The sequence below is a fragment of the Mastigoproctus giganteus genome, chromosome 14, assembly GCF_048544385.1.
Source record: "Mastigoproctus giganteus isolate SK-2022 chromosome 14, ASM4854438v1, whole genome shotgun sequence".
In the NCBI taxonomy this organism is placed as follows: domain Eukaryota; kingdom Metazoa; phylum Arthropoda; class Arachnida; order Uropygi; family Thelyphonidae; genus Mastigoproctus; species Mastigoproctus giganteus.
Window position 1 is genome coordinate 90,339,811 of NC_143588.1, and position 26,034 is coordinate 90,365,844.

At 34.5% G+C, this 26,034-nt stretch overlaps 1 protein-coding gene across 1 annotated transcript in view; it reads right to left on the bottom strand.

Annotated features, from left to right (window-relative positions):
* Window positions 1-5,496: 5,496 nt before the first annotated feature.
* Window positions 5,497-26,034, bottom strand: part of Prp6 (pre-mRNA processing factor 6) — an 87,618-nt gene continuing 67,080 nt past the window's right edge. The window contains exons 20-23 of the mRNA XM_090388869.1: window positions 21,380-21,581; window positions 19,068-19,206; window positions 10,836-10,962; window positions 5,497-5,691 (exon numbers count right to left, since the gene is read on the bottom strand). Coding sequence (XP_090244995.1) covers window positions 5,539-5,691; window positions 10,836-10,962; window positions 19,068-19,206; window positions 21,380-21,581 — 621 coding nt within the window. The 3' untranslated portion in view covers window positions 5,497-5,538. The remainder of the gene's footprint in view (window positions 5,692-10,835; window positions 10,963-19,067; window positions 19,207-21,379; window positions 21,582-26,034) is intronic.

The window sequence follows — 26,034 nt, forward strand, 5'->3', positions numbered from 1 at the left end:
CAAAGAAAACAAACTGATCACTGACTTGAATTAAAATCCAAACTTTTATCAGAATCTTAAGCCTTAAAATTGGAAGAAATAAGCATAACACATTAAGTTGAGAATTATACTAAAACACTTACATAAAAATTTTACCTTGTTCATATTCAGGCAATTTTTCTTTAATTCTCTCATAATAGAAGTACATAAATTCCCTTATGAGATTGCACATTAGTGTTTAGAATAAATGAATAAAAAAAAATGACTATGGAACATAAAAGTAAACTGTATAGCCAGTGATCTGTTACTCCTTATAGTTCATATTTACTGTCTCCCTTGTATTTCCATTTCCTCCAGGGCCTCACCCACTTTTAACAGTGGAGAAAGGAGCATATTCCATGCTCTCTCTCTCTCACACACTCTCCAGGTAGAGCATTTTAAAGATGACCTTCAGGACTGAATGTCAATTCATCTCTAGAGAGAATCGCTAGCCAAACAGACTGATAACTGTTGCATTCAGCAGGAAAAGAAAATCTACTTTGATGTATTCTGTGCCATGTCAGATTAGCGCATACTTCTATAGTTTGCCTGATTATTAAAGGCGCTAAGTTATATCTCACTATAGGAATTAAAATAATTTGATACTAGTATGTTTCTCTGTCTTGGGGATGCTCTAGTCCTTCCACCAATAGTAACAAGCAGCGCTTTTTTGTAAAAAAATAGGTGCCAGTACTCATTCTTTGCTATCGGGGAAAAATTGAAAATTAAAAGGATATGAAAAGTACTCTAATTCCCCCCCCACCCGATATTGTTACTTTAGTAGTAATTTTTTTTTTTTTTTTAGAATAAGAACAAAAAATTAAGTATATTAACACAGTTTATTAAGCATAAATTTATTATTCAAGTATATAAAAAAATAAGTAAAATGTGAGTAAAATAAGTAAAAATAATTTCATAATAAAGTTTTTGTAGAATATTCCAAATTTTTATTAAGTTCTCATCCGATGCTGACTTCTTTTCTTGCTCTTTGTATCGGTTGCTGAATGATGTTTCCGAAGCAGCCACGAATCTACATATTTTGCTGAATCGCAGCAGGTGGCCCACAATGTTAAGAAACAGTAGTGAAGAAACTGTTTTTGTCATCAACGAAGCGCTGGTTGGCGATCAGATTTATTTCTGAAAATCCTCATTCACATTCACTCGGTGAAATTGGTATCGTGCTCAGAGCATTCATCAAATGCTTCAGTTCTTTGGAAACTTTCTTATCAATCAGATATCCACGAATTGCATTTAACTCTAATTGACAATTTTCTAACTTCATTTTCACCAAATGCCAACAATTCATGTTTAGAAGGTTTTAATACCTTCGTTGCCCTCGTTTTTGTTCTCTTGTCATCGGTATTGTTACTAGTTCTTAAATTTAAATTTTTTTCTTTCTTTCTTTCTTTCTTTTTTTTTGAAATTGTCCAAAATATCGGTATCATTCGGTTCAGGTAAAGTAAAGTGTAAACAGAGATAGGGAAAATTTTTGGAAAAATGTGGATAATGCACTTCCGCGAAATAACAGATGATTATTTATGGGGTAAAAGAAAATCACTTTTCTAATTCTCGAACGGGGCGCTTACAGTTGATTCACATAGGTGTTCAACCTACGACCTGCAAGGAAAGTGAACTAAAACAGCATTTTAAATTTTATAATCAAAAAAATTTTCTCATTAAATGTTTTGTTCAATAATTGTGTATTGTACTTAATAAAATTTTTGAATATTTTCAATTTTACTTTTTCATGCAATAAGATATCGAAAATGTAACACACTAAAGAAACTTTGAATTTTTTTGAATATGGCCACAGTGCTGGAAAAGGTTGGACACCACTGCAGTAGCAGGTGGACCAAAGCCCATTGGGAATACCCCTTGATCTGCTCACTCTTGACCAGCGCGACTTCTTCGTATGTATGTCAGGTGGTCAGATAGGTTTTACCAGGTACTGCTAAGTTATACAATACTAATCACTTTAGCTCTCTTAATTCGCACAGCAGCACTAATTGCCTGAAAGCCAGAAATGTGAACAGGCCGTACCAAGTTAATTCTCTCCTAATCCGTTCGCTATATGAAAATTTTCTTCCCTCAACCGAAACTATTTTAAATGTAACTTCCAAGGGGAATTCAAAATAATTAAACAGAGGTCCGACTGAGTAATTTAGAATTATAAAAATGGTTATACAGTTTTATATAGAAAATATCTTAACAATAGACAGTAAAAAATGCAAATTTAGTTAAATCATTTTAAGCTTTTTTGAATAGTAGGTAAACATGTGAAAAAATTTACGGAATATTATAAATTTCAAAGTACATTGAATCCAAATGTCAAGCGTCACTGTTAATAAAGGTGCCGGTACGCTGTACTGTTGCGTACCATCACAAAAAAAGCACTGGTAACAAGGTTTAGGCATACTCATTTTAGAAATGACATTGTTATCTACGAGTTGGCCTGAAATTACTAATATTGGTTTAAATTGAATGGCACCAGCAAAAGAGGTAAATCTGGTATTAATTTAAAACTCTAAAGCATCAATGCAGCAACCTGTGTCAAGACTTACTGTCTTTCATCAGCCTCCAAAACCTTGTCATTGGAGGGACCTTAGAGATTCTAAGATGGAAAAATAAATTGATGCCATTCTTAAATTTTTTATGTTAATTACATAAAAATAAAGATAATGGGGAAGCAACTTTTATCTTGTTGCTGCTGTTAATCCCCAATGCAGAATAAGTGATATTTTTGATGTACTTATGCCAAGAAAGGCTAGAAGTTGAGTTATTTCCAGTAAAGATGTGCTAGTTCTAGAAAGTGTAAAGTTAACCAAGTTTTTCTTTTTCTTACTGGTGGTAGGCAGTGGATATTTGAGAAATGTTGCAGCTGTCCAAGTTTTCTTTTTCTCACTGGATATTTGAGGAGTATTACAGCTGTTTGTTTTCTAAACTGAAATGTAGTGTATTATCAACAAAACAGTGGTTGGATTCGTGATCAGTAGGAGTTCATTAATGTACAGGAGATGAAGACAGCCATCTACTATCACATGCAGCTAGTAGTCACAGAGGAAGCCAGCTACCCAACTACAAATATCTGAAGGAGCCATAAGATACTTGTGGAAGGTTAATATTGCTTTTATACTAAACAGAGTATAAGATTTGTTGATGGATTTCTCCAATACTTTGGGAAGAGCTGAGTTAAGTTCTACACAAATTCAAGTCTAATGTCAACAAGTATTTTTTCAACCTTCGACCCATGCATGGTGCTAAGTAGGTTATTATTAGTATTAAAAGTATTAGGTTCTGATACTTTTTGTGCTTGGGGTTTTAATTTAAAAAAAACAGGATAAGAGCATTCTATGCAGAGGGAAAAACACCAATGGAATAAGAATACAAAAAATGTTGAGAGTAAGTACTTGAGTTCCTCAAACTTTTCTATGGAATTGGGAGTAGTTATGCTACTTATTTTTGAACAAATACTTGTCATGATAACCTTGTAGTTTGATTTTTCCATTACTGACTTGATGCAATACACTTATGCAAAGTGCTGCATATGGGTAGCAGTAACCCCAGAGTAACATACCAACTGTGTGGTATTACACCCAGGGTATTGGAGAATGAAAAGACCTGGAGTTAATTGTGCAGTTGGATATGAAGTTTTCTGAGCAGTGCAAACAGGCGGCAAGAGGTCTTGTAGCTCATGGGGTTTTGTCGATATATAGGAATTTTGCTAGCAGGGATAAGGAGGTGATTATCTCCTGACCATTTCGTATCTATGAGTGTACTCAGTCTGGGTGATCACCCTGAATCCCACTGTGATGTGTTGGATTGTTTCTGAGGCCAGGCGACATTGTCGACATGTGTCACCTGTGTAAGTACTGCATACAAGTCTGGAGGCCTCATTTTAGGAAAGATGTAGAGCTGCTGGAGCGAGTACAGAGAAGGGCAACGAGATTAGTGAGTGGAACAAAGGGTTGCTGTTACCAAAAAAGGCTTAAGTTCTGCAAATTGCAGAGTCTGGAGACTAGGCACCTTGCAAGATGATCTGATTGAGGTGTATAAAGCATTGAATGGTTTGAGCATGCTCAATGCTGATGGGATTCTTCCTCTTGCTCAGATTTCGCACCTGGGGGGGCATAAATTTAAACTGAGGAAAGACAGTTGTAGAATAGATGCATGGAAATTTGCCTTTAGCCAGCAGGTGGTTGATTGTTGGAATAAACTTCCATCTGTCCTGGAATATACCTTTACTTGGTTTGTTAAAGCTTATGGTTGTCTTAGTTAACTCATTCTACCAATAGATTAATTACTTTGGATATTATAGCTGCCACTCACTAGATGGCAAGAAAATTTCATGCATGATATGGTATGGCAGTGAATTTTTAGTGTTTTTTCCAGATGCATGTGAAATTTTGGAATAGCACTTAGCTGTCATGCCCCAAATGGTATGTACATACTTGAGGTGTGATGCTGTTTACATCTTGCTCTATGTATTGCTATTTTTGCTCTCTTTCCTTTACTATGCATGTACTTTTTTGTTTCTGCATATTTTGCATGTATTTATTTTTGGCTTTCATAACAGAGTAAATTACATTTAAAACGCTGACAATATAAAATTATATAAGTTATTTAGCAGAGGGCTAGTTGTAGCTAAACTAAATAAGGCTACAAGACCAGAACACTGACTTAGAAGTAATGCACTTAAAATTTTTGCTGCATGGTTTTCCAGTGACATTTCTGACTCAGGGTTGAGTCAATCTGGATGGGGAGGGCAGAGACATTTTTAGGCTTTCTTCTCAATATGGTTGAATTAGTTGGCTGCTGGTAAAAGCTAGTTAACAAAAATTTCCAGTCTTTCTTCCATAAAATCAGAAGAAAGTGGTTCTAAAGTTTTAATCCATGCAAGTATAAATTTTTCAAAAATCACTACACTAAATAGTGATAACTTTGAATACTGCAAAACATGCAATTTAATTGATTAAAAAAATAAAACAAATGTTTTTCATTTAGTACCCCAATACAAGTTGGAGCATAGTGTATATTGTATTAAACAAGATGCTTTTTGAACCAATTAATTGCATTTTTCATTAAGAGATAAATGTAGAAACCAATTTGGTCTCCTTTTACCTGAATTCACTTCACTTTTTAGGATAGTGGGAGGAAAGACAAACAACAGCAGCATAAATTACCATTAATCACTTAAAAATGCAGTGAATGCACAGAGGTACAGTCTCAGAAGCAGCTACAGAAATAAAACTGAATGAAAAAAAAGTACAAGGAAAGTGAACTGAAAAGTTGTAGGAGATGTTACAACTAAAAGCTTTGAACATATTTCTTATTATATGTAAAGTTAAAAACACTAATTGATGCATGTGTTCAAAGCAAGCTGTAATTCACATTCACACTTTTATTTACAGAACTGTGTACACTTTACAAATGATAAGACGGAAATATTTTCATACTATATATAAAAAAAAAAAATATACAGAGACTGTACTACCTAATGTACAAATAAAAATTTGTTTCCCTTTAAGTAGGAATAGGAATGGCATTAGCTGCCATTACTAGAATCTCCTCTGTTTTCTTTCGCCAATTAAGAATGTCTTTGGAAACATCACACCAGTGTTCTCCGTGGTGAGGCTCTATTAATGTACACCTTTTCATTACATCTTCTTGTTGATCCTAATGATAAGAAAATTTAAGATTTTAAAATGAGGGTATCTATTTTACACAAGTTTAAAAAACAAACAGGAAACGTCTACAATTAAAAGACACTCCCTGTATTAATTAAAGGTAGTGCACAGAATTGGATTTTACTTACTTTACAGCTGCGATTCACTAATGCAAGGAAAATTCCATGTATGATAAGGTTTTCAAATGTGTGTGAAATTTCGGAATAGCACTGATACAGCAAAATCTTTTACCAATTAATTAATATATGGAGTGGGATAAAAAAATTCAGGGACTGTCTTTGTATCTTGAAGCTGCAGTATTGTAGAGAATTGTCACATGTTCAGTGACTCATCTAGATACAGTAACACGTGAATCACCCATTTAGCTACAGACAGTCTGAATTAGGCACACGCTGAACAGAAGGTATTTTGTATATTTATCTTATCATTTTAGCACAGTTGCTCCAATACACACAGAGCTAGGAGGATTATTCTTTTTAGAATTACCATAATGTCTTGGATTCCTTCAACTTCTTTCATAAATTCAAAATTATTCTTTAAAAGTTTAAAAAGTAAGGTTCAGCTTTAGTTTTAAAAGTGCTTATTTTATGTGAGGTGGGTTGACTGCATCATGACTTGTCACATGTTCGGTGACTTATTTAGACATAGTATGCAGGAAGCGTCCAGTCTGAATTAGTGTGCATTAAATATAAGGTGTTTTCTGTGTTTTGACACATTTTAATATGAGTGATTTTGCATCAAATTAGGTAAAAGTACAAAACCCACAAAATGTTAAAAACACTTTTGGAGAGGATGCCATGCGTTGTTCAAAGACTTTTCAGTGGCTTGAAAAGTTTAAATGGGCTGCTTGTCCATCAAAGTGATCTTTCCCCTGGCTGCCATTCATTTCAAAAACCAACAATTCATTGCTCGTGTTTAGAATCTGATCAGGGGTGATCGTGTTTAACTATCTGCAAAATTGATAGTGAAATGTGGGTTAGAAGCAGCATACTGACATGAGAACTCTGTGATCATCAGTGAGGAGTCAAGCCACAAAATTGGCTCAAATGCGTCGCATTCCCAAATCTCATGGGATAACAATTAATTTAACATGAGATTTGGGAATGCAATGCATTTGAGTCAATTTTGTGGATTAGAGTTCTCATGTCAGTATGCTGCTTCTAACTCACACCGTGTTTCTTCCACTGTTACTGATCATGAAACTATGAAACAAAAGCCCAGTCTTCTCCAAAAAAAAAAAAAAAAAGAGCAGAATAATCTTGACAAACTGTAAAAATCACACATATTCGTATTTTTTGACTTAGAGGGTAAAAGAATGATAACTTTGAATACTGTTCATCATAAATTTGTTCCACATGGTTAAACAATGGACCAGAAATATCACAAAACATTTCTACAGTGATTATGTGATACTGTTTGGAGAAAATGGCTGGAAAAGTGGACTTTAGGGAATTCAGCACTCTCCATTCAAGAATTTCTTACAAATGCACTCCCCCCATACTCACCATATTTAGCACCCTGTGATTTCCCCCCCCCCCAAACGTCTAATGCCTCCTGCAAAGGCCACAAATTTATAATAACCAAGGAAATTATTTAGACACTTGGGAAACAAAAAAAAAAAAATAAATAAATATTAGTTCAGTCCCAAAACTTTCTGATCACAGCCCGTATAAGGTCTGTTCTATATGAAACAAAATATACCAAAGCAGAATTATGCAAATATGTTGTCGAAAAGTAATGCCTACTGAGATTTTGAAAGAATTGTTTGAAAAAAATCTAAGGTGGTTCCTCAGCCAAAATAAATTAAAACAATAATAATGTTAAGAAACTAGCACTGGTAAATTTGTACTTTTACAATTTATATCATAAATGAGTTCTAAAATACAGGGTCTTTATAATTAAAAGTATTTTTATTCAGAAATGTGTGGAGTATCATCTAATGATCAGATTGAAGTAATGATGTAGCTGTAGTCCACAGCATGGGGCAAAGAATGGCAGGAAAAAACTACTTCACATATCCCTATATCAGTGGCAGGAATGGTGCTGTTGTCTGGGGAGGGAAAGGTGTTGGTGGATTATTACTATAAAACTTGTTCAATGTATACATGTTCACCACTGGTAAACAGTTTGTTCCATAGAAGTCATGGCACTTTCAATGCCTGACATGTTATGAATGATAACAGTCAGATGACAAGCGATGCTGCCCTTCAGACTGCATTGTAGTGCCCTGTGCTCCCCAGGTACTCCTCCAGAAATCACAATGGCAATGTTGAGCAAACAAGGTGGCTACAATGTTGACGAGGATCAATGGATCATTCTGTCATCGGTGAAATGTCTTTGCAACAGCTCTTTCATTGACTGAGCAATGTAAGGTGGTGTTCTGTCCCCCATAAACACTGCACTCAGAGGCATCTCTGCTGTTGCAGTGCAGGAACAACAAAGGTTCACAGCATATTCTGACATCTCTATCTGTAGCAGAACAGGTGATGAGTCCTCAAAACAGAATAGTCCAATAAGGAAGGAGGTGGTGAAGCCACACCAAATGGTTACTTCTGGAGAGTGTAGCAGAACTGTGTGTAACACAAGGGCTTTCTGATGAAATTCAGCAGTTATGGGTAATCTACACCTCAAAAGATGTTTCATGCCCACTACTCATCCACCTCCGTGCATGCCAGGAATATTTGAAAATTTTGTACAGATAATAAAAAGCACCTTAAATACCTTCCACACTATGGAAGAAGACATGCCCAACTGTAATGGAAATGATAACAGTGCTGCTCTGTGATTGTTATTTTGCTGTCCTCCATGATGGTTGCAATCTCCTTTGCACATTATGCTAAGACCCTCTTTCTTCAAAATACTATCATCCAGTGGAATGCATATGGTGTTAATGGACACTTTGAAGGTTCCATTAAAACCATATGCAGTTTCCATGGGGTTTTTTTTTCTTAACATCAGCATTCCCGAAGTGCTGCTGCTGTTACATTGTTATCATTCATATAAAATAGTTTCACTAGAAATGTGTTTTGTAAAAATAAAGAGATGTTGCTGACTATTGTCATGATTTTTTCCAAATCCTTTAAACATACCCGAATGACTGCAATATGCAAAACACATCAGTAACTGTTATTTCTGCTCCTGGTGGAGAATATGTGAATTTTTTCCCTCTGCTATTCTCTTCTTCATGTTGTGGACTATAAGTACATCATTAAATAGGGATACTTTTCTCTTCTGTACATTATATAACTACATAACATACAAAATGAATACAAATGTATAGAAAATGCTTTGTGTTAGGAAATAACTACCAAGAAAATATCAATGATAAATCTTGTATAAAAGGAATAACATGGGTTATATCTAATTATATCTAATCTTAACATGTATTAAAAAAACATACACACACACACACAAAATCTAAAAAAATTACAAAAATACTAAGTTTTTGTAGAAAAAATGTTTATTGGTTCTTAAGTAAATGATATTACAAAAGTAATGGGTATGCTACTGCAACAAGATCTAGAAAAATTAGCCAGATGGACTGAGAAGTTTAACATTGACAAATGCAAAGTACTACATATGGGTAGTAGTAATCCCAGATTAATATAACAACTGTGTGATACAACATTTAGTAGTGGAGAATGAAAAAATAAATAAACAAAAAAAGAAGGATTTCCAATAACAGTTAATTGGTGCCCAACTACATTCTCTTTGGAATATGGTATTGTGTCTAAGCCAACAACTTGTTCTTCATTCTTTTGCTGCCAGGGTGAACAATGAGTTATCAGGTTGGAATCAGACTTGATAATGGGTTCTAAAGGGACATATCTAGGCCAGTGGTTCCCAAACTGTGTGCTGCAGCATTCCAGGGTGCTGCAGAAAACTCACAGGGGTTCCATGGAATATTTAAAATTTTCGAAGGAAACAGCAATACTCAACATCTGTTGGACACCACATGAACTACTAGCACGAGGTAGTTCACTTTCAACATTAAGTTTTTTGGACCTAACTACTTAATAAATGGAACTGTTAGGTATTTCTTTTGGCCTAGGGACATGTGAAAAAATTACTGAGACACTAAGGACATGAGCCAAGAAAGTTTGGGAACCTTTTCTGTAGTGTAATTTACTTAAGAACCAATAAACTATATTTTTTGTCTACAAAAATGCAATTAACGTTTTTTATATATATTAAAAATCAGTTAAGAGGATTTTTTAGAATGTGCAACAAATAAAGTCCTAAAAATTATAGCAAAAGTTAACTGTTCTATCTTACTAAGTAATTCAGTTATTGAAATCATGTTCGTTTTACTTATTAATTACCTCTGTCAGAGCAAGTTAGGACTGTACCTATGAAACATAAGATATTCTTAAATGTGTTTAATTACTACTAATCATGCACCTGTTAAGAAGAACTAAATAGCACTGTTTCCAGATATATGCTATTAGTGGTATTAAAATTCCATTACCAGTAAGTAGATAAAAGTGCCTTTCTTTTATTATTGTAAACTCATTGCACTTATATGAAATATGATAAAAATGTACACTGAATAGCAAAGACCCAAAAGTATCACTTCAGGGATACTACTACTCCTGCCTAAATTTGTAGTATATTTTATTTCAAAAAATAGCACATAATTTGCTTAAAAATATTAATACTTTGAAGTTAACTGTACAACTGAAGAATTAGCAGCAGTATAATGGAAATGTTGATGCACGTTGTGTGGGGAGGGGAGTCTGTTTCAAAACTAAATTAGAATTCATATAGTAGGAGCATTTCTGAATATTTTTTCTGATAAATAGTACTACTATTATAAGAACTATAAAAATAAAATTCATAACTCCTAGTAAATTAAACAAGTTTTTGAAAACAACATTAGAGCCTTCCTTCCATAGGTCATCCAAGTAAAAATAATAATAATGTATTTGTTGCACATTAAAAGTTCCTAAATGTTGAGTGCAAAAAAAAATAGTCCTTGCTATTTTCAAAAAATTGAAACTTAGGTTTCAAAATTATTCTTCAAAAAATAATATTTTAGGCTTTTAGAGTAACTCTCTGAATATTGGGAGTATAAGATTACAAGGGAGTACTAATGCGACAAGAATGATTCTAAACATAATTATAAATACTCACCTCTGACCCATGAAGAAGCTCAAATTTGTAGAAATATGCCCATGCATCCCCTAAATCTGGATCAATTTTTACAGTTCGGTTGAACCACTCTCTTGCTTTGGTCATCTTTCTTTCTGTCCAGAAAAGCCTACAGAAAGAAAAGCATAAGTTTTATGAATCTTCAAATAAAATATAAATAGAGTATGAACTTTTTTATTAATTAAACTTATAAAAGAGTATGTATGATTTATTTAGTTGAGCAGTTGATTGTAAGTCTGAATAAATGTGTCTCTCTCTCTTTTTTTTTTTTTTTATCAACAAGAAAGAAAATAAAAACTATTAATCATTGTAACCTACATTAAATAAATAAATAATCTTTATTATAGTACAGGAAAATACTCATTATAGAAGCATTAATTACATTAACCTATTATGTTACATTTTTATAGGTGTCTATGTCCTATAAAAATAGGACATGTACATGCCCTTCCCTTTAACACAAAGGGAAGAGTACACGTGATGTCTCTAGGTAACACTGCACTGCATTAATCAGAATGAGTTTTCTTTTTTTATAGAATATAAATTAACACTAATTTTAATGGGGTTACCACATGTTTTAAGACTTCCTTGTATGTCCTTTTCAGTGAATAAAAACCAAAGAATAATATACCTGGCAGACCTGAGTCATAAAGAGAACCACTCCAGATGTATATACTTAACATGTTAATTGCTATGGGACCGCATTTGTGTTTCAGGGAAAGTTTTTAAGCATTAGGCTGTGTGACACAATATTTATGTAATGGTTCACTTTACTGTTTGAGCTGCACAACTACTTCAGCATCACACATTGCATTCTTTAATATAAAATATATCTAGCTGGCCTGGCAGATACAAATATGATTTTGGTCTCAATCTTTTTTTTTTTTTTTGATAGGTCACGATATAGTTATATTTTTTGGGGAAAAAACAACAGGCCTCCGGGAATAATTTTTTATTAGCATTATGGTGATCATTGTGTTAATTTAAGCTGCTTAATGTTATTATTTAAACTAACCTGTAAAAAATCCACTGAAGAAGACTTACAGGGAGGGTGTTAGGACTATTAAAATAAAAAAATTAATTTACATTCAATAAAAAAAGCTCATTCTGACTAACAGTTCAGCATTACTATGAAGATTGACAAACAATCTGCATTTAATAGAATGCTACAATTAGAGCACCTAATTAATATGCATGTGAGTTAAACATTACTAAAACTTTATTCTAGTTTCAACATTAAAATCCAAAAGCAAGTTAAGTACAGTGGATTCTGATTATTTGGGCCACTGGTTAATCGGGGCAGCCATTTATTTGGGACAAATCTTAAAGAACAGAACCCAATCGAGAAAATAGCCAAGGTTTACTTCACTTAATTGGGACAACATGCCGTTTAATCGGGGCAGGAGATTGCACTACGATTGTCTCCGCCCATACCCTGTGGTTCGGTCGGATTTCTGGAGGTCACTACCATAAAACAATTACCAGTATGGTTGTTTATTGGCGCATTAGCTGCTATGGCTATTGTGCACCTCTTTTCTGTTAGTGCAATCTATCATAAACGGATAATAAACTCAGTCTTATTGAATTTGCGATAATACCAACAGCTGGAATTCTGTGGGTTATTATGGTGAAATGTGCTTACACTTCCATGAAATCTTCAATCACATAAAAAAATTAATTTTCAGAATCTTCTCTTCATTCTTATTTTTAAAGCTTTGTAACTTGTTACTCCAATCTCACACGCATATCCTGTTACTTGCAATTTGTGTGTGCCGTGTTCTTTGTTATTGATTGCTTATCTTTTTACTGTTTTAAATTTTAATCCCCACCCACAAATGTCAGTGCACATAAATGGCAACAACTAGTTAGTATGTACATATTACAGTACGCATTAATTATTCCGATTATCACATATATTCTTCCTATTTTCACGTATCATTTTATTTTTTAATTGGTAAGGTGATAAAGGGTAAATTTGTGCTTAATATATCTTTACTTTTATAGTCTGTGGATAATATTCCTCCTATTTTCGCTAATTAGAATCGCTGTTTAATAGAATTAAAATTTCAATTCACAAAAGTGATCACAATGACCAGCGCTTACTACACATCATACAGTGAATGGTAATTTACTATGGTGAGTCCATCGTAATGTGATTTGATTGTACAGTGAACCAATTGTAAAGTCCGCTGTATTTTTAACTATTTATGTGAAACTTTGCATAATTGGGGCAGCTGCTTAATTGGGCCAAAATGCAGTAGTCCCAATGTGTCCCAAATAACTGAAATCGACTGTACATAAATAAGTACATTGATATTCACAATTTTGACTTTTTTGCAGATTACATTTTGTACATAGGATTTAATATCTATTTAACTTTTGCAATTTTGCTTATTCTTGAGTAGTTTCTCAACAAGCTGGTGTTACCTTTCCAGCACATATATATATGTACTTGTCTCTATTCAGTTATGCAAACAGAGGTATGGACAAGATCCCGATCTAACCCATGAATTGGGGTCTAATCACAATACTTAAGTCATGTACAGTTTCTTTATGTCAGTTAGCGATTGCCTGGAAAAGTACTATTTTGCTGACTATATAAAAAATATAAAGGAATCTGAAATCAAACCACTGACTTTGAATGTATGCTGGAGGAAGCAGTTGCCTGATGTCACAAAAGACCAGAAATGTATCTTGTTGATAGAAAATAATGTGCCAAATTCATAGGTCCTATGAATTTGGCACATAATGTGGGATGTGAGAGTGGTGTGGACAAAGAGAGTGATAAAATTCAAAGGCCTCAGCTGTTGCTTAAGGCACTAGTGAACATTTTGGACATGTCTAAGGTTCTAGGTGAAAAGTGTTTGAAATGGTCACTTTGATGGAGTATAGTCTAGGATTTAAAAGAAGAATGGAGGCCTTTACAGCTATTTATTTTTTATTTAAAAAAAACAAAAACATCACATCTACTTCAGACTCTTCTCTCACCTTTCCAGAAAGATCTCCAGGAGGATGCTCAACCCCCCCCCCTCTCTGTCCCTCTCTAATCCATCCTGTATCACTTCCACCCTCATTGTCTTTTGTCATCATGGGTTAAATATTTTCATGTTTTTAAATGTAATCTGTTTTTAATTATGCATTTGTTATTGAGCAGATATAGAGGTAAGTTAAGAAAATTAAAGCTCATACTTCATTTAAATAATTTCATGTTTGTAATTAGAATCACTGCTGTAATCATTTTCATTATTGGTGTAAATTCATTACAGACACTGTATTTAACATCAATATTCCTTATCAGTATATCTGAACTATATTATGTATAGGGGTGTGTGCCAGTAGGGACTCCAATGTCAGGTTAGGTTTGTCCCCAAGTATAGGCAACTGTTTATTATTACTGGAACTTCACATAAAAAAATGATGTTAAAACATTTTGAAGTAGGCTCACCTTGATATTTAAATCAAAGCCTGAAATGAAAACTACAGTTTAAGAATTTGCCTAACACCTTTTCTGGATATGGTAGCTATGTATGAACACAAAACCAATAGAAAAGAATTTCAGGAGGAATTAAAAAAAAAAAAAAAAAAAAAAAAGAAGAAACATAAAGCCACCTTTCATACCATGCAAAGTAAAAGCATTTCTGCTTGCATTCAATAGGTCCCCTTGATTTATATTTGACTTCCTTCACTACTGCTACTTTTCAACAGTAGTGAAAGAAGAGATTCACTAGGGTATCTCTTACACAATAATTCTATTTCTGAAGCATTTATTGATCTATATATACTGGTATTTCTTTGACTACTTTTTATAGCATGCATTTTTCGATATCATAAATGCATATCCTTCAAATACAAAATATGTCAACAATGAGCTATTACATTCTGATACTACCAATAACAGGTTAATGGAGGTTGTCAAAAGATTACACTAGTTGCCAGAAAAAAAAAAAAAATTTCACTACCTGTTAAAATTCAGGGTGATTCTTGTATATTTAACGCTGCTAAATTCAAATTTGCCAACCATTTTGCTGTAACAACAACCAATTTTAGGGAAGAAAGAATTAAAATCAAAAACTATGTTTCTAGTATAAAAAAAAAAAAGATTGCATATATTTTAAGAAAATGTTACATACAGTACTAAATCTTGATAACAAAACACTTATTTTGTCATTTTTTACCTTTTATAATTGTCCACTGATGTCTCCTGTACGAGATTCCAACATATTTGGACTCCATTTTCCCTGGTATCTTTTTTCCATTTGAGCAATATCTTGGTGAAACCTTTCACTGTGTTCATCGGAGACCACTCCCAAATTTTCAGGAAAAAAGTCTAAATGGGAATGTAGGAAATGAAGCTTTAATGACATGATGCATCCCAACTCCCTGTATGCTAAAATTCATCCAAACATCCGGTCATCCACAATTTCACTGTAATTTTGTGATTTCTCATTGCCTAAAAAGTTCCGGCAGATCTTTTCGAATGCCTTCCAGGCTCTTATTTCTGTAGCATTTAATTTTTTAGTGAATTCCTCATCTTGAAATAGCAGTTTCATTTCTGGATCTACAAAAATTCCCTCTCTTATCTTGGCCTCACTGACCCAAGTAAACTTTTGCCTCAAACAGCAAAATTCTTCTCCTTTTTTGCCCATGACTTTCACGAATATTTATATCAAACCTAGCTTGATGTGCAATGGAGGTAAATGGATTTTTGACTTATCCACCAAAGGAAGATGTGCTACATTTTTCTGGCTTGGTTTAGTTTCTGAACTACCTGGCCATTTCGGTCATGAAAAAGTAACAATCGTTTATGTGGTCTCGAGGTTCCTGCTATATCAATGGAAGAGCAAAAGGCATCGATTTATTACTACCTCTAATCCAACCTGTTAATGTCCTTGAATGTGAGCTATAGGAAATCTTTGGAGCCCATACTTTATCTTGATCTCCAACCTTACATCCAAAATAAAGTTTGTAGGCTTTTCTTACAAGTTGTGATTTTAATACCACTTCTCTGCAAATGTAGCAAAAGCTATCAGGGTTATTTCGGTAAGAACATGACATTTCATGTACAGTTGAGGTACGTGCACATAAGAACACAATTAAGAAATTGTAGATTTTTATTTTTAATTTAAAAACAGTTCATGATTTACATTTATGCACATAACACTTATTTACAAACACTAATTCACTAAACACTGTTCACTTTGGCCACCACTTGCTCTCTGAAACACACACTTTTTAAAATAAATTCTTGCTTGGTGTGGAACGCACTCGTCATATACCGATGGAGAAGTTTCTAGAGAACTCCGTTGAAAGTACTAGAACCTTCCAGAAACATCCTGACCTTTCTTTCACATGTAAGAATATTCTAGAATGTTCTGGAACATTCTGAAATGTCGTAGAAAGCTCCTGAACGCTCTAGAAATCTTCCAAATGTTTTAGGAAAAATAAATAAAAACAATAAATTGATAAAATAGATGGAAAAGATTATTAAACCAACTACAGTTCTGGGTCTTTGGTCATTAACCTATGATATTTGAAAACTGAGAGTGATAAAAAAATTTTAAGCACATATCTGAGATTTTTGAAAATATTTCCTATGAGAATCACTCAAAATGTTATTTCTGGAAGGAAATTTATGCCGACTGGTGTTATCTTATTCATATTTTTTTAAGTTTTCCATTCAACTTATACAAATTCTTAACTGTCATCTAAACAGATTACACAGATACTCACTCACATTACAAACATCATACTACCATCACATACCACAGGAGTGATGGAGTCACATGGTGGACCTATGCACATATACTACTTAATAAACAGAACCACGAAATGCAGATACAGTAAACTCTTCATTTAATGGACTTCAGAAAATAATGGATGCCATCCACTGAACCAGGCTATTCATCTGTACAGTACCAGTGACATAATGGCTCAGTCTGATGACTGACTGTCAGGTAAAACATTTTCACAATAAAATCAAATTTAACTTGTAGCTAATGAGATGGCTTGCCTTGCTGTCGTTTATCAATACAGTCCATTAATCAGGCAGAAAAATAGAAATACTGTATGAAGCATTTCTGTTCTCTCTTATGAAATGTGTTACAAAGAAACTATAAACAAGCCCAAATTCATATGCCACTGGAAAGGATCCAGTTTAGACCGAAATTCATGCATAAGATAAAAAATTTTGCTCTTTTGTGAATTTGGTTTACAATGCTGTAATTAATTAATTCATTATCACCAACAAGAAGTGTGCACTTTTCCCCTACACAGAACTGGTCTATAATTTCTGTCAGTTGCTGCAGTTTGAAAATCTGCATCTCCATTTGTTTTCTGTAATGGCATCATAACAGTCTTCCAACTTTGACAACTATATATATTTCTTTTGAGTGTACGCTGGATTTAACAGAATCCTTCCCCCCATAGAAAGATTTAACTGAGTTGAATAGTGAGATTAACCATTGCAATGCAGCTTATCTGATGTAATGATTTTGCTGACCAAGGTAGCTATGTGTGGTAAATTGCAGCAACATCAGTGATGCTGTTAGGAGAATGGAGCATTCTTCTAACAATAGCAATGAATCACTAAGAACTTGATTATATTTAAACATAATTCATAATAATGAATATGTTTACAGAAATGTTTTTAAAGGCTACTCATAAATGGTATTGCCTTCTTCTAGTACCTTGTTGTTGGGAGACTGGATAGGCCTTTCATCACTATTTATATACTTATGTTCTCAAATGTTTGACTCTACGATCTGGGCAATACATTCCTGATCAGAAGCTTTTCATTTTTTTTTACTGGCTTTTATTTGAATGATTTTTTTTATATGCAGCAGGGTTTCCAAAGGTTGGTAAGGACCACCTAATACAATAATAATACAGCCTCTCCCTGACTTACGTAAGGGTGTTCCACAGAAATCTACATAGGTTGAATTTTACGTAAGTTGGAATTTCCCTAAATGCTTATGCAGCACTCGCAATTATGCACGGTGAATTTGATTGAAGCAAAAAAAAAAATTTCGACCAGCATGTAAATAGAATTATTTATTCAATTATTTTATCTCATGCACAGAAAAAATTACAAAGGTGTGCAATTACAAAAATTTTACTTTTAACATTGTGGAAACCAGTGCGATGCTTGAACCTATTAAACCACCCATTGCTTGGCTTGGGATTTGCCATACTTATCCTTAATATCTTCATAAATACTTGTTGCTTTTGCTTGAATAACCATTAGACCCAAGGGGCACTCACTTCTGAATCTGATTTTCCATCCATATTATTAATAGCTTTACCATCTTTGATATAGCACCTGAATGCTGTTTGGTGATCACTGTTGATCTTAAATGCGTTGATCCTTTAACATGTTCTTTTATATGCGCACTGTCCTTTAAAATAGTACTCGCTGTTGAAGCAGCAAGACCAAATTCCCGTGCAATAGATGACAAACTTTGTCCTGTGTCTACTTCTTAATCATTTTCATCTTCATTTCTAAATCAATTTTGTTTCATTTCCTAGCACCTGCACTTTCCGTTGATCACTTTCCCTTCAACTTTGTAATAAGTAAATAGGAATGAAAAGAAGATTCTGAAAATTTATTTAAGTTTTTTATATGATTGAAGATTTCAATGAAGGGAAAACACAGTTCATCATAATAATGTAAAAACCCACAGAATTCCAGCTATCGGTATCATTGCAAATGCAATAAGATTGAGTTTATTACCCGTTTATAATAGATTGTACTAACAGAAAATAAAAATACCACAAAGGTGTTCAAAACTGATTCTTATAACGGAACATATGATAACGAAGAAAATGTAGTAAATTCGCTGGCCAGACCATGTAGCCCTTCCTCTCAGCCAATAGCAGCATTTGTAAACGTGTTGGCTGCGTGTTTTGTTTTTGCATCCTTTAGTTAAAAGTGATTTTTGTGTTGGACTTATTTGACATAAACTTATATAAAACTAAAAATATGTTATTGGGTTTACATTACATTATTTTCACAATACCTCCATTTATTCCTAAAGGATGCAAAATACTTTTCCATATTTTTTTTCAGTTTGCACCGGCCGGCAAAAACTCACGAAAAGTCAAGTGTTATGTAAGTCGGGGAGTGCCTATAATTAAAGAAAAAAAAAAAAAAAAAGTTTTCTGGTTTTAAATCTTCAGCTATTCTTATGGTATTTAAAATTAATATAAAGGACTTACTTTGAAACAGCCAACAACACATGTGGGTCATGCTCACAACGTTTCAAAGCATCTACACTCTTCGTTTTTCGTTGTGGACGTGATTCCATAAAGATAGCTTCAGCCCAAAGAATTCCACTATTTGGACAGTCTTGCATGGCTGAAAACAAATTTTAATATATCAATATAACAAAATATTTCATCTGACCTAGCCATAATCACAAGGCACTATATTGAATTAATTGGTGAATAAAATAATTTTGCTGATGTCAAGGGTCCCTTCTGATACTTCTTTAGTATTGTAACAAATTAGCTGCCTATTTACAGAGATCTGTGCATGAAAATCAAATTAAAAATAATAATGATAACAAGACCAGTTATTATATTGTTGTGATTGTATGTGTAGGGCTATAATGCTTCCAAGCTACAAAAGGTATATAACTATCATGTAAATAGTGCAAATGCATCATTCTATACATAGCTATACTGGCAAACCAAAGTTTGTTTCATAATATGAGAACTATGTTGCTTTTATGTACAAACATCTGTTTGCTATTAGAGTTTCATGCACAATGATGCAATTGTACTACCTGTACACTATTTATTGTTGTAATTTTTGCTAACCTATGTAAAATTGATTATTTGTCTATGTGCTATTGTTATTTTTGCACTTAGCAATGACTGTATTTCACTAATCTTCTCTTGTCATTTTACCATTTTATTGTAGCGAATTTTTAAAATTTATTGTAGTATTTTGCCCTTTTCATTTTTCTTTGTTTGGACAGTACGTACACCTTCTCTTCCCCCCCCCCCCAATTATATACTGGGAGGAAGGTAAAAGTCAACTGCAGGTGAAGCTGATGTGGATTTGATATTTACAAACAACTCTTTTCTGAATCAGGAGAGTGCCTCACTTTCCATTACAGATGATGTCCCCAACTTAATTTCTCTCTCTACAGTACATCTCTATTTCCAATTTAAAGGTAAATGTACTAGTCCCCTCTTCCCCTCCAACTTGCTGACATTTTTATTTAAAGTTGCAGAAGGTGTCTCAGACAAATCACTTCATAAACTCTCCTCTGGATTCATTTTGTTGATGATATTTTACAACTTTCTCTTTGGGTTTGTTTTGTTGACGATATTTTTACAATTCTCATGGTATGAGTAGTACTGGGGAGTACTAGTATGAGGAGTAAATAATATGATATGAGCAGTGCTCATTTTAAAAAAGACATTGAGCTTCTTGAAAGGGTCCAAAGACGAGCAACTCGAATGGTGAGATCGGACTTCGTATGAGGAGAGACTGTGATTATGTAGGCTACAGAGCTTGGCAACTAGGCACCTCAGAGGTGACCTGATTGAGGTTTAAGGCTCTGAGAGGGATTAGTAAAATGAATGAAGGTGGAATTCTCACTGTTCTAAAGAATTCCAGAACTAGAGATCATAAATTCAAATGACAGGGCTTGAGGTTTAGATTAGATTGTTTTTTTTTTTTTTTTGATTTGGTAGTTGTTGGCGCATCGGCTTCTGTGGCCATATTGCACCTCCCAAGGTTTTTGCAGTACTTTGATCCAAGCCCGAGGCGGGAATCGAACCCGCGACCTTTGGGTTGCCGGGCAGGTACTTTACCCACTCGGCTAGCCCGGTCGGCAGATTAGATTGTAGGAAGTTTTCTTTTAGCCAGTGAGTTGCTGATAGCTGGAACAAGTTTCCCTTGCAGGTAGTTGAGGCTGGCAATTTGAATAAATTCAAAGGTCAACTGGATACTTACCTGTGTGAGGGGGGGGGGAGCACATAATTTGTGTTTTCTTATCTTCTATTTGGTTGGGGGGGGGAATTGTTTTTTTGCCAGTGCAGAAAAGCCTGTGACTTCCTTGAATTATATGGCAAATACTATTACCATTACACTACTCACATTATAAAATGTGAGCAGTACAATCCTTGGGTAATACACAATTGCAGTATTTGGCACTTCAGGATTTGATGAGCCCCCAAATTCTGAGGTAAAACCTGTCAATTTATTAATTGTTTTACCACCCCCTAGTTTTCTGCCTTTTCTCAGCAGTCTGCTGTTACATGCACCACAAATTTGTGATGTGGCAATCAACAACCACACCTCTCTGGAACTCCATAAGACCTTATGACAACTCACACCTATGGCATTTCCTGCACAACTTGTATACCTGTTCTTTTTTGTGTTCAGCTCACATTTTTCATTAACAATGGAAGTGTGTCCAAATACTTTTGAATAAGTAGAGTATTACTGACAGCACAGTCTACATCAGCTTTTGAACTGCTGATGTAGATTATATTATATATAAATCTTTGCTTACCTCTTGCCATAAGAGTCATGGCAATATCTTTCAACCCAGCTCTCAATTCTACACGTACTGCTTCTAACAATAAATCAGGATTTTTGGGATTCCTTAGCCTAGCTTTTTCCAAGACGGCACGAGCTTTGATTAGGGCACCAGAATTTTCCTCCAGCTGAGACAGTAACAACCACAATGGTATAGATGTTGGACATTTTTTTAACTATGGAATAAAAATATTTTAAAATAAGCTATAATGGCTCTAAAATGGTCACTTTAAATATTTCTAATACTATGTGACACATGAGGTAGATAAAAATTATTTCTAATTTAGCCTTATATCAATTTAGAATTGCCAAGGCTATATAGAATAAGTGTAAAGCCAACCTCACTAAATACTGCATCAATTTTCTGAGTAGTTTGTAAATGAGAGATAAAAAGAATGAAAAGAATATATTAAAATATTTTATTTAAGCAAAACAGGGAAATAAAAGTAGAATTCACTTTTTGTAATAACATAATTTCACAATGCTTCTTAACATATTCACTGCCTTTTATATTTGAGAGGGTCCTTTATGTGTGTCTTGGGGCACTGGAACAAGTAGACACTGCTTGGATTCCATCTGTGAAAAATCACCACTCCAAGTAATGCTGATATCTGTTGTTTGTAGCATCCTAACATTGACAGGTGCATCTGAACGAGATTAATAATCTGCATCACTCGAACTGAATTCTATTTCAGTATCTGTTCCTTTTCAGTCCTGATGTCCCAGGCTGTGGATTGATTATAACAACCCCTTTTGGGTAAAATTTTATAGGAAAATGCTTTTTACACAAAATTTTATTGGTAGACACACAAACTAAGGATGATTGATGCTTTGTTTTTCACAGACTAAAGAATTAAAATTCAGAAAGCATAATCATCAAAAAACCTTGCCTTTTATTCTTGTGGAAAATACTAAACTAGATAAAAATCACTTCAACAATATATGAAACTGAACTATACAGCTTTTATAGCACTCTCTAGATAGTGCTTGTAGTTGATACTAAGCAAAGTCCCAGCTGTAATGCAATAGCCCATGGTTCAATCTTGTGTGCTGATATCACTCAGTTGTTCATTTCATGTGACTTTCCTTTAACAGCATTCATTTACTGATCACAATTGAATGGATACATGTGCATTAAGGCGTAAAAATTGCAGATCATTTTGACACAATTTTGCATTCAGGCAGCAAAAATAAAATTCTCTCTCTTTCAGCCCTTGTTTAAATTAATATATATGAGAAAATTTGCTGCACAAATTTTTATCTGTGAATTAATAGTTTAATTTAGATATTGCAACTGTAACAGCAAATTGCATTTTGTGATAATTTTTCCTTTAAAAAATTGCTCTGATAATATCCGTAGCTGAGTGGTCAGGAGCGGGAGTGCAGTGGCACATGCTCTTTGAATAGACCGGGGTTCAAGCCCCTGACTGCTAAATACAGTCGATCTGCCAATCCACACTGGACCAGTGTGGCAGATTATGGTCCATTTCCCTCAGCATGAATTACTGAGGAGGCTTCCATCCTGCAGTGGGTTGATAATGGCTGCAAATTATTTTTTATTTTTATTACTGTATGGTTTTAAATAGGCCTTTCTTTATGCTCTAATGCAAGATTCTCCCAAACTATGACCCTGTGAACCATATCTGGACTGCAAGGGGTTTTATGCAACCCAGAGATTTTTTTTTTTTATCGAGATCTTTCAGAAATTATAAACTTACATTTTTTTACACTGGAAACAGCAATATTATTATCTTTAATTTTATTCTTTCTAATAAGAGTAGATTTTTTATTCTTTTTATTCCAGAGGCAATATTTGTGTGTTCAACCTATCCAAATAAAATTTGGATAGGTTGGTTGGTTGTATTGAGTTTTAGGAGCATCAGCATCAAAGGCTATATTGCTCCGTATATACTGTATGTAAATTGCATGTGTTCTGTAATTGATTTTCTGTTTGCTGTACGAAAAACCAGAGTTTCCGGGAGGCAAAAACCATGCTACCCTCACCTGAGACCAACTAACTCAGCCACGTTGTGAAAATGGCCCGTAAAAATTCCTCACGTCATAGGCGGGACTCAAACTCAAGTCTTTTCCACCTAGTGTGGGGGGGATGGCAATTCTATCAACTGTGCTACCCACGAGGGCATGAATAACTTAGTATGCATAAGGGTGACATAATACTGAATGTTTATGTTAGCCTGTGATTCGTTGATTCACCCAAATTTGGGTCTTGTGTCCCCATACCACCATCACCACAAATGGGCCGATAGAGTCCACTTGCATCAGCTGTAGTTTCCAAAATATATGTATGTATAGGTACCTAGTGGGGGGGGGGGGGGAAATGGCAATTCTATCAACTGTGCTACCCACGAGGGCATGAATAATTTAGTATGCATAAGGGTGACATAATACTGAATGTTTATGTTGGCCTGTGATTCGTTGATTCACCCAAGTGTCCCCATGCCACCATCGCCACAAATTATTATTATTATTATTATTTGCTATATGGTGCAAGGAAGTCTGAGGCTTATGCTGCACCGCCAAAAAAAAAATTTCCCCAGTTACCCTAAGAGAAAGAGAGAGAGAGAGAGAGAGAGAGAGAGAGAGAGAGAGAGAGAGAGAGAGAGAGAGAGAGAGAAGAGAAAAGTAAAAGGGAATCACCAAGAAAGAGAAGAATGATGATAATGGTCTGATAGAGTCCACTTGCATCAGCTGTAGTTTCCAAAATATATGTATGTATAGGTGAGCACTTAATGCCTATTACTCTGAATATTCCCGTGGTCCTAATTTCAAAAAGTTTGGGAACAACTCCTCTATCATACCATCTTAGTTTTGCTTTATGGAAACCTCTATAATATATCAGTAGTGGTCTAGATAGTGAATTTTATGAATTCAATATTCTGAATGTTGTTGGCCATGGAACTGAGTTAGGGAATTAGGAAGATATGAATGCAGTATGCTGTTTTATACAGTTGAAAAATTAAATCAGAAATGCAAGTCATTCTAATTAGCTTTGCCTATATTGTTGAATTTTGTGCCTTTACAAAAGCTCTACACTAATTTTATTTCAATGAAATGTAACCATTTTATTTTGTCATGGAACTTATGTTTCTTCTACAGAGTACAGAGTTTTATTTTTCTTCCATTCCCTATGATTTTTTCCCTGTGACCACGGAATATTACTAAGCTAGTTAGAAAATATTTTTATTTGAAACTCTGAAATTTTCTGGAGTATCAATTTTTTTTAACTTGAAGCTCTCTATTGTATACTTTAATTATTCAGAAAATCTCAAACATGATTACTTACTGGAAACTAATTCCTTGTGGAGTTAAGAAAAATTAATTCAGACTGTTTCCTGTTCCTTTATCACAGGAACAGGAAACTAAATGTACTACTCTTCCTTTATCACAGGAACAGTAGTACATTTAGATATAAACAATTCTCCATTAAGATACATTTCAATCCTCACTTTTCCATCAACTCTAAATCAATTTGATTTCTTGCCCTAGATAAGGTGTAATCTCTCTCTCTCTCTCTCTCTCTCTCTGAACAGTTTGCAGTCAGGTAAATTTTCCTCATGGGTATACTATTTTCATTGTTAAGAACATAACTATCCATAATTTCCGTTATTAAATTTTGTAACTATCTCATTTAGAGCATTTCCTACTATGGATAAGAAATTACTGCTGTTCTCCTCCATAAATAAAAACTTCCAGCTAACCTAGTTCTCCTTAGGTGCATTGTCAGGATTGTACACAAGTTTAAAGTTCATTGCCTACAGATTCAAACACATACATTCACGTACGTGCATGCGTGATATTGATGAAGGTATATCAGGCTTAGTGTCGAAGTTTGCAGATGATACGAAGGTTGACAGGGTTGTTAATGACAGTTATGGCAGTGTGTTACTGCAACAGGATCTAGAAAATTTGGGCAGATGGCCTGAGAAATGGCAACTGAAGTTTAACATTGACAAATGCAAAGTACTGCATATGGGTAGAAGTAACACCAGAGGAAGGTACCAACTGTGTGGTACTACACTTAAGGTGGTAGAAAATGAAAAAGACCTGGGAGTAATTGTGCAGTCAGATATGAAGTTTTCTGAGCAATGCAGACAGGCTGCCAGAGCAGGTCATGGGGTTTTGTCAATGATATACAGGAATTTTACTAGCAGGGAAAAAGAGGTGATTATCTCTTTGTATAAGGCAATGGTCAGTCCACACCTTCAGTACTGCGTACAGGTTTGGAGGCCTCATTTTAGGAAGGGTGTAGATTTACTTGAGCATGTACAGAGAAGGGCAACAAGATTGGTGAGGAGAATGAAGGGGGTCTTCTTACCAAGAGAGGCTTAAGTTCTGAAAATTGCAGCAGCTGGAGACTAGGCACCTGTGAGATGATCTGACTGAGTTGTATAAGGCCTTGAATGGGTTGAGCATGCTGAATTCTGATGGGATTCTTCTGCTGGCTCAGATTACAAACCTAAGGGGGCATAAATTCAAATTGAGGAAAGACAGCTGTAGAATAGATGTATGGAAATTTGCCTTTAGCCAGCTGGTGGTTAATTGCTGGAACAAACTTCCATCTGCCATTGTGGAAGTTGATAGCTTAAATAAATTCAAGGAGGAACTGGA